The sequence below is a fragment of the Capricornis sumatraensis genome, chromosome 3 (assembly GCF_032405125.1).
Source record: "Capricornis sumatraensis isolate serow.1 chromosome 3, serow.2, whole genome shotgun sequence".
Taxonomy (NCBI): domain Eukaryota; kingdom Metazoa; phylum Chordata; class Mammalia; order Artiodactyla; family Bovidae; genus Capricornis; species Capricornis sumatraensis.
This window is the reverse complement of record NC_091071.1, coordinates 177,693,469-177,703,171: the sequence shown is the minus strand read 5'-3', so window position 1 is coordinate 177,703,171 and position 9,703 is coordinate 177,693,469. Positions and strand designations below refer to the sequence as shown.

Sequence of the window (9,703 nt, the reverse complement as noted above, 5' to 3'; positions counted from 1 at the left end):
GGCATGCACCGCGCCGCGGGCCCCGCCTCCGCGGAACCATAGAGTCCCGCTCACAGGCGGGGGTCCTCGGTGCGGAACCATCGAGTTGCGCCCACAGGCGGAGTCCTGGGTGCGGAACCATAGAGTTGGGCCCACAGGCGGTGTCCTCGGTCCGGCGCCCCAGACTCCGGTGTCCCCCGCCCGCGTGGGAAGTCTACCTGGAGACTCAGGGCAGAGGGCAGGCGGCGGCCGGGCAGGGAGAACAGGGCCTCAGCGCGGGCTAGGTCAGGCACGCGCGAGGGCGCCCACCGAGGCCCGTCCCAGAGGCCCCCGCGCGCCGAGGGCCTGACCGGCAGCAGCGTCTTCCGCCCACGTGGCCGCGGCGAGATGCCCAAGTCCAAGCGCGACAAGAAAGGTGAGCCCAGAAGGCCTTGGGCCCCCGGAGGCCAGTTTGTGGGCCGGCTGTCAGCTGTGCTAGGGCTTCAGGGAGGACGCTGGGACCTCTGAGACCGGGGAACGGGCTCGAGGCGCGCTGGAACGGTTGGGGCCTTGGGGGTGGCGGAAACCCCGGGGGAGGCTGGAGCCGCGTCGGCCAAGTGGAGGGGGCTTTGCCAGGCCTCCAGAGAGAGTTGCCCAAGGCCGGCTGGCCCGGGGAACAGCCTCAGCACCCCCGGGGTGCCGGCGATCTCGCCTTGGCCCACCTCTCCGACCTCAGCCCGTCTCTCTCTCTTGCTCTCCGCGCTCCCTCTCCCCTCGCCTCCTTTCCTTCAGCCCGGGTTTATCCCCGAGTATGGTCGTTGTGTCCTCCCAAGTTGTTTCTGCCGGCATGGTCGTGCTCCGATCTTCGTATGGCTGGCTCTTAGGTGGCAGTCCGTAGGACCCCTCCTAAGAGACTGTTCCTGACTGTTTCTACTTATGGTGCGTCTCTTTTCATCCTGGCACATTCACTCAATAAGTTAGAGACCTGGCAACTTTTTAGGTTTTGAAAGATACTGCAGTTACAACATGGAAGGTTTAGGGCCCTCATAGAGTTTAACATTTTAGTTTTGGGAAGTGTGTCTTTCCAGGATACTAAAAATTGAATTCATAAATTCAGATAGTGATGAGCCTCATGTGGGAAAAAAGCAGTTGATGTTCCCTTGTGCACTGTAGCTAGAGAAGTTCTGTTAAGATGACAAATGAGCCGGAAGTTGCAGAAAGGAATTAAGCAACCCGAGGAGTTACCTGGAAGGGTGGTGGTCAAAGGAGGGGAACACAAACGGCAGAGGCCCTGAAGCAGGAGCATGTTTACCTTTTGTAAGATGCCAGAGTGGGTGAAAAGGAGGGAGAGAGAACCGAGCAGAGTGTGCAGAGCTTGAAGGAGTTTTGCAAGGGATTGGCTTTCACACCCAGGTGAGGTGGGAGGAGAGAGCTTGAGCAGAGGAGTGATGTGGTTCCACTTTACTTTTAAAAAGATCACTCTAGTTGCTTTGTTGAAAATGGACCGGGGAAGGCAGGGGCAGTGGGCAGGGGTGGAAGCAGCGAGACAAGTAGTTATCCAAGAGAACGCCGTGCTGGATTGGTCCACAGTTGTAGCAGTGGAAATGTTGGGAAACGAGACAGAGTATTTTGTTTGCCCTCCTGTACTGCACTCTCCCCTGCCTGCTGTGATTACCTTTCTGAGGTGTCCTTTGTGAAGTGGGACTTTTTATTCATCCATCCAGGTCCCTCCTGGGACCCAGGACTTTGCATTTGATGCTCTGTTAATCGTCTGTGGAATGATTGGATTCTGTGGCGGGATCCGTAGTCAAACCTGGCAAGTGCCAAACCCTTCTGGGTAAGGGGCAAACTGGGTCCCAGCTGTTGTTAGAGAAGAGGTGCTTGTGCCACCCCAAAGAGGCGCCGCTGCATACACGGGTCCAAACTGTAAGACGTGGTGTAGCAGAGAGGCTCCAGACTCGTCCTTCCACAGCACAGAGAAGCCGTAGATGGTCTCCACACACCGCAGCCAAGAGCAGGAAGGGACCGGCCCCAGACAGGAGGCTGGGTCTCCGGGGGGCGCCCCACCCTCACTCCTCAGTAGGGAGTTAGCCGCAGAGGGGCTGTAGATAGCTGGTTTCTCTAGTAACAGGACAGATGTGAAGGGATCCTCAGGCTCAGGAATGCTGGAGAGGCATTCTGGGGACCTGGGAGTAGCCTCGCAAGCCACAGGCAGTAGCCACGGAAGCCTTGCTAGCTTTCTCAGATGGGCTCCATCCAGCCAGGTACCCAAGGGGAGACAAGGCTCTGAGACATCCAGGTTTCTCTCCCATCATCTCCCCTTTTTCTTCTCTGTGTTAGTCTCCCTAACCAAAACTGCCAAGAAAGGCTTGGAACTGAAGCAGAACTTGATAGAAGAGGTAAGAGCTTGTTTTTTATTATTATTTTTCTTATTTTCCCAGCCCTCGTATTTGGTTTTAAAGGTGGGTGTGGGACTATCTGTCGGGGACGGCTCTAAATATCCACAGCGATGTCAGAGGCCTCAGAGCAGCCTCTTTCCCCCCTGGGGCCAGAGTATTACTGCCCGACCCCTGCTGCCCTGGGACTCCAGAGCCCCATGAATTATCCCATAGCTTCGGAAATGTGTGGACACGTACAAGCACCTCTTTATCTTCTCCGTGGCCAACATGAGGAACAGCAAGCTGAAGGACGTCCGCAACGCCTGGAAACACAGTCGGTGAGTGGGCAGTGGGAGGCAGGGCCAGGCTGCTCAAAAAGTACAGGGGCAGTTAGTGACCTTGGGCACCTGAGTCACAAGCATTGCCTTAATAAGGACAAAATGCTACCCTCCCCAACCCCCGATGAAGGATGCTTTTTAACTGTTTGGGGTTGTGGGGGTGATTGGTTTTTTCAGTCAGGCTGCTTGGCTTGGCTGGAGATGGTCGTTTCCCAACCAGGGAGCGAACCCAGGCCCTCTGCAGTGAGAGCGCAGAGTCCTATCCACTGGGCCGCAGGACAAGTCCCTGTTAGTCGGTGTCGCCCTGGGAGCGGGGGAGAGCCGTGACCCCCTCCAGGAGAGGGGGCTCCCTGAGCCCTGGGGTCTGGTCCCTTAAGGAACATCCAGCAGCTCTGGTTCGGACCGCCCAGCGGGCCTCCCTGGCAGACCCAGAGGCGCTCCTGTGGGCTGAGACAGGACGTGTGCGGCTCAGGTCCCTGCAGGAAAGACCGTGAGGGGCCCCGGGCTGCGTGGGAAGCAGCCTCTGGCCGCCCCTCCTCCTGGGCTGGGCTCCGGTCCGGGGGACTGGAGCTGGTTGGCACTTGGGTGAGGGCGGGGCGCCTCCTTCACGGAGCCCTCTTTTTCTCTGTAGGATGTTCTTTGGCAAAAACAAAGTGATGATGGTGGCGCTGGGCCGAAGCCCGTCTGACGAGTACAAAGACAACCTGCACCAGGTAGGTCCCGGCTCTCGCCGGCGGGGCGGCGCCGAGACCCGGCCGCCTTCCCTGCTGTCGCACAATGCGCCCTCTAGCCTTCTGGCCGGCCCGGGGCGGGGGGCGTCAGGCTGAGCTCTCCTGGAGCCTGCGGACCCAGAGAGGAGCTCCGCCCCCTCACAGTACTCTCCAGGTGTTGCCAAACGTTGGGGGGCGGGGCGGCGGAATCGTCCCAGCTGAGAGCCGCTGCTCCCACGAGCCCGACACCGCCCTCCTCTGATTTTGCAGGTCAGCAAGAAGTTGAGGGGCGAAGTTGGCCTCCTTTTCACCAATCGCACTAAGGAGGAAGTGGACGAGTAAGTGCTCTGAGGAGCAGTGGGAAGGGAAAGATGGGTGAGGTCTCCCGAAGGAATAACCCGGGATTTGGTCCAGTGGAGGGTCCACGGAAGACCTGGTTCCTGGAACCTTGTCACCGGCTCTCTATCCTCCCCAGCTCAGAGCTCCCGGCTGAGCCGAGGAGGACGGGGAGGCCAGACAAGGCCGGGCAGAGCCTGACCTCGGGGAGATGGGCGTTGTTCGTGGTTCAGGCGCTCAGTCGTGTCAGACTCTGCGACCCCATGGACTGCAGCACGCCAGGCCTCCCTGTCCATCACCATCTCCCAGAGCTTGCTCAACCTCATGTCCATCAAGTCGGTGATGCCATCCAACCATCTCATCCTCTGTCGTCCCCTTCTCCTCCTGCCTTCAGTCTTTCCCAGCATCAGGGTCTTTTTCAGTGAGTCAGCTCTTCTCATCAGGTGGCCAAAGTATCAGAGCTTCAGCTTCAGCATCAGTCCTTCCAGTGAATATTCAGGGTTGATTTCCTTTACAATTGATGGGTTTGATCTCCTTGCTGTTCAAGGGATTCTCAAGAGTCTTCTCCAGCATCACAATTTGAAAACATCAATTCTTTAGCACTCAGCCTTCTTAACAGTCCAGTTTGCATCCATACATGACTACTTTCTCTTCCCTCAGGTGGTTCACAAAGTACACGGAAATGGACTATGCCCGAGCGGGGAACAAAGCCACTTTCACTGTGAACCTGGACCCGGGACCCCTGAAGCAGTTCCCACACTCCATGGAGCCCCAGCTGCGGCAGCTGGGCCTGCCCACGGCCCTCAGGAAAGGTACAGGGGTGTCCCTGGAGCTGAGAGGTCACAGCTGAGGGCCGAGAGCGCAGGTTTCCAAGCCAGACAGCTCTCCCCACCCCGCCCCCACCTTTCCGGTGGAGAAGGTTCTTTCTATCAGTCTGTGTTTTCTTACATGAAAATGGGACCAAGAGTGCCCACCTCGTGGTTGGGGTGAACGTGGACAGTGACTTCGAGCTAGAGTCAAGGGACAGGAAGGAGGAGTCGGTGCCCCACCCCCATCAGAACCCCGCCCAGGCAGCTGACCTCTCGGGAGGAAGCACAGTGCCTGAGCTGCTGGAGCCTTGGGCAGAGGGCCGCCCGACTCCCGCGGCGCTGCCGAGGGGTCTGGGGTCACTGCTCGGGGTCCCTTCTCTGCAGGTGTGGTGACCCTGCTGTCCGACTACGAGGTGTGCAAAGAGGGTGATGTGCTGACCCCGGAGCAGGCCCGCGTCCTGGTGAGGTCCCCCCCGGCCCCCAGCCACCCACCCAGTGTCACGACGGGAGGGTCCACAGACACCTCTGACCGCACTCACCCCTCCTGACTGCTGGTTCCTCCATCTTTCACAGAAGCTTTTCGGGTATGAGATGGCTGAATTCAAGGTGAGCATCAAATACATGTGGGACGCGCAGTCCGGAAGGTTCCAGCAGATGGGAGATGACTTGCCAGAGAGCGCGCCCGAGTCAGAAGGCGAGTCGGAGGAAGACGACGACAGCTGAGGGGCCAGGGCCTCCGAGTCCATCAGGACTGACGGCAGGCACTGCCAGCGCCCTCCTAGAGCGGCTGTGTGTCTGCGGTGGAGGAACACGGGCGAGGGGGGCAAGCACAGGCGGCTTTCCTGTAAATAATGAGACTTTGTCATTCAGGCTGTCTCCTGCCAAAGGGACTTTTCTTGGGGAAAAAAGCTAAAGACGCTGTTGGGTTTGGGCTTTGGGTTGGACTCCAAGGGGTCTGTTCATTCACCTCAAACCAGTTTCCAGGACTGGCTCCTGCATGGCCACGTGGCCGGGCGGCTCTGGGGACCCGGAAGAAAGCGCCTTCTCTCCTCCGGCCTCAGCGGCCCTGGCTGGAAACTGGGGTTTGCTGAGGGGAACAGGCATCTCGCCCGCCCGCTCCTACCCCAGCTGTACCTTCTCTCTCCCCACCCCTTCTCCCGCACCCGGGCCATGAATCTTGTGGACGACCCGAAGACAGGAGGCTTAGCTGAGGCAAGAATAAAGCCACCACTGACGGGACTTCCCTGGTGGGCCAGTGGCTAAGCCTCCATGCTCCCAATGCAGGCGGCCTGGGTTCAATCCCTGGTCGGGGAACTAGATCCCACCTGCGGCAGCTAAGACCTGGCCCAGCCAAATAAGGAAATAAACAAACATTAAAAAAAAGAATGAAGCCCCACTGAGACTGGGCAAGTGGGACAAATGTCCCCCAGCAATCTTGTCCTTCTGGGTGGTAGGTTTTTGCCCAGATGGTTCTGTTCATGCATATTTAGAGAGGCAATTCTACACAAGAAGATGTCTACCTCGGGCTGTACCGCCCTCTTTGCTTCTGTCGTGTGTAGAAGCGTGAGGGCCACCTGCAGCCCTGCTGCTGAGAGGTCAGGCTGGGAGGCCCTCCTGCCGCCTCTGCCCTTCAAAGCCTGATCCCTACTCCTGCTTGTTCCCCCCGAGCCTGTGGGGGTCGGGAAACAGCCCGTGGCTGCAGAGGAAGCGTCAGCAGGTTCACCATGGGCCTGGGCTCCAGCCCGGCTAATGCCCCTTTATTCAGACAGTAAATGCCCAGTCTGCCCCGGCCTTTTCCTGTGGTGGAGGCTGCGGGGAGTGTTCACAAGAATGTGGGAGATAAACCGTCTGTGGATGGGACTGTGAGGGAAGAACCAGCCTCGCAGAGCAGCCTAAGGTCAAAATCAACTGCACAAGAGAAAAAGGAGGTGACAGGTGGAGTGTGCCCTCTGCCACCCCAGACTAGGCCTAGCGGAAGTGGCTGGGACAATCGTGGGCGACCAGGCACCAGGCCTGATCAAAGGCCTGCACGACGGCTGGCTCCAGGGGCCCCTCCTCAGTGGCCACCAAGTTCTCTTCCAGCTGCTCCAGGCTGGATGTGCCCAGGATGACCGTGTCCCCGTGGGTGCCCTGCAAGGGAAGACGGCCAGACATCACGCACTGATGCCCCAGAGAGACCCCATCACACAGCCCCGTCCAGCCCCGCCCCTGCCGAGACCTGGGGTCCAGTATCTGTGTGCTCAGTCCCTTGGCCCTGGCTGACTCTGATCCCGTGGACTAGCCCACCCGGCTCCTCTGCCCGTGGAATCTTTGAGGCCAAAATACTGGAGTGGGTTCCCATTTCCTCCTTGCATTTCCTGCATTGGCAGGCAGATTGTTTACCACTGAGCTGCCAGGAAGCCCCCAGTGTCCATACCCTGCATTATTCCAGAAAGAATTTACCTTGTCTTCAAACACCTCCAAAGCCCTGCCACCCTAGACACACGGGCAGGCTGAGTTACTTACATGACCTCACTAAGCTTCAGGCTTCCTTTGCAGGGTGACTGTGGGGATTAAAATTTTGTAAAGGCTATGGTTTTTCCAGTAGTCATGTATGGGTGTGAGAGTTGGAGTATAAAGAAAGCTGAGTGCCAAAGAATTGATGCTTTTGAACTGTGGTGTTGGAGAAGACTCTTGAGAGCTCCTTGGACCGCAAGGAGATCCAACCAACCAGTCCATCCTAAAGGAGATCAGTCCTGGGTGTTCACTGGAAGGACTGATGTTGAAGCTGAAACTCCAGTACTTTGGCCACCTCATGTGAAGAGCTGACTCATTTGAAAAGACCCTGATGCTGGGAAAGATTGAGGGCAGGAGCAGAAGGGGACGACAGAGGATGAGATGGCTGGCTGGCATTGCCGACATGAGTTTGAGTGAACTCCAGGAGTTGGTGATGGACAGGGAGGCCTGGCGTGCTTCGGTTCATAGGGTTGCAAAGAGTTGGGACACGAGTGAGCGACTGGTGCTTCAGTTCATGGGGTCACAAAGAATTGGACACGAGTGAGCGACTGGTGCTTCAGTTCATGGGGTCACAAAGAATTGGACACGAGTGAGCGACTGAACTGAACTCAAAGTACTTTACTTCAGGCCTGGCACTTATCAGGCCCAGGAGAGAGGCACCATTGGTATGTGATGCGCACATTGGAGGAAGGTGTTGGGAAAGACGGATGGTGGGAATAGGACAGGCTGCAGAGGGCGGCCAGAGACATAGACGCTAATGGAGAGGAAATCAAGTTTCAGTATCACACACAGCTGCCCCATCTATTCAGTCACTCATTTGTGTCAGACTCCAGGCAAGAATACTGGAGTGGGTTGCCATTTCCTTCTCCAGGGGATCTTCCCAACCCAGGGATTGAGCCCAGGTCTCCCACGTTGCAGGCAGATTCTTTTATCATCTGAGCCACCATGCAGCAAAAATTTAAAAACTAAAAATGAAGTTATGCAGCCCTCCCTCCCGTTTCCTCCCTCCTACCTGGAGCTGGCAGTGGTGATACGTCCAGCAGAGGGCGACCGAGGTCACGCCGGGGGTTCTGGCACCATAGCAGCCTGCAGGGCCTTCCCCACCGAGGCAACGCCTGGAAGTGGTGCTCCTTCTAGTAGCTGGGCAGGTAGGGAGGGTGGCACAGGGGTCAGAAGAGGGGTTTCCTGCAGGGTGTCAGTCTTCTCAAGTGGAGGCTTGACCTCCCTGAGCAGCAGAATCCATGCGGATTTCTGGGTCCCTCATCGTGGCGGCCCCTGCCCAGCGGTGGGACCAGCAGGGATGCAGTGGGCAAGAATCCTTCCATTGCACATGCTCGCCAGACACGAACAATACAACCTCCAACGCCAGGACCACGTCTGTGTGCCCCGGGTCAGGGACAGAGCAAGTCCTGCTTCCAGCCCTACCTAGCTCTCTCCTTGGATCAGCCACCTGCCTTCACTCATCTGCTCAGTGAGGAGACAACCCAAGCCAGCCCCACACGGTGAGCGCAAACTGTAAAGGAGATGATGGACCTGCCATGCTTTCTCAACTAAATAGAGCAGAGACGGTAAAAACCATCAGCCACGATCCTGGGCTTCCCTGGGGGCTCAGTCAGTAAAGAATCTGCCTGTGGTGTGGGAGACCTGGGTTCCATCCCTGGGTTGGGAAGACCCCCTGCAGGAGGGCATGGCAGCCCACTCCAGGATTCTTGCCTGGAGAATCCCCGTGGACCGAGGAGCCTGGCAGGTTGCAGTCCATGGGGTTGCAAAGAGTTGGACACGACTGAGCGACTAAGCACCGCCCAAGACCCTACAGGGGTGACTTTCCTGGAGGTACGGTGGGTAAAAACCTGTCTGCCACTGCGGGGACACCAGTTCAATCCCTGGTCTGGGGAGATTCCACATGCCACGGGGCAATTAAAGCACATGGGCCGCAACTGTTGAGCCCTCAGGCACAACTCCTGAAGCCTGCATGCCCCAGAGCCTCGCTCCACATGAGAGGAGTCGCCACAGCGAGAAGCCTGCTCTCCACAGCAAAGCGCGGCCCCATCTCTCCACAGCTAGAGAGAGCCCCCACCCAGCAACAAAGACCCAAGACAGCGGAAAAAAAAAAAAAAAGAATTATTTTTTACAAAAAGTGTCCTCCAGGACAGAGGCCCAGGCACTGGTGGTGTGACAAGCTCCTTGATATGCTGCTTAAGGAAATGGCTTCTAAACCTGGTCAGACAATCAGAAACCCTGGCACGGGTGGGCGCCTGGATTAGGGTTTAAATCACACCACTGCACACAGAGGTGGTTCCAAATATGAGACATTGTACTGCTTAAAAAGTCCTGGGACATTTCAACAAAATTAGCACTGAAGCTCTGGAGACTTACCTTCTATAAATCTTGAAAGATGAGGCACTTCCCAGCAGTCCATAGATAACGTCTAAATTTGATGCATTAAGCAATAGCAGTAAAGTATATACGTCAGAGATCTTATAGTCAACGCGCGAAGGAGAGTAAGCTGAAAGAGTTTAAAAGCATCACCTCTAAGGAATGTGACTTGGAAAGGGCTTGCTTTTAGCTGCAGGGATGTATTACATTGATAACTTTTTCAAACTTTAAAAAAAGGAAAGGAAAAAGCGCTGGTCCCAACAGATGTTCAACTATAACTTTAGACATTGATGACAATTTTA

General features: G+C 56.8%; 1 protein-coding gene across 2 annotated transcripts; it reads left to right on the top strand.

Moving 5' to 3' along the window:
* The first annotated feature begins 85 nt into the window (after positions 1-85).
* Positions 86-7,021, top strand: MRTO4 (MRT4 homolog, ribosome maturation factor). 2 transcript variants are annotated; one of them, XM_068967908.1, is made up of 8 exons: positions 86-394; positions 2,299-2,357; positions 2,571-2,674; positions 3,306-3,387; positions 3,655-3,722; positions 4,381-4,532; positions 4,914-4,990; positions 5,103-7,021. In XM_068967908.1, exons 1-8 carry the CDS (start codon positions 367-369, stop codon positions 5,250-5,252), a joined length of 720 nt encoding a protein of 239 aa, XP_068824009.1. In that variant the 5' UTR covers positions 86-366; the 3' UTR covers positions 5,253-7,021. The 2 variants fall into 2 exon arrangements, with proteins under 2 accessions (XP_068824009.1, XP_068824010.1); XM_068967909.1 differs by lacking the exon at positions 86-394 and adding an exon at positions 754-897.
* The last annotated feature ends 2,682 nt before the right edge of the window (positions 7,022-9,703 follow it).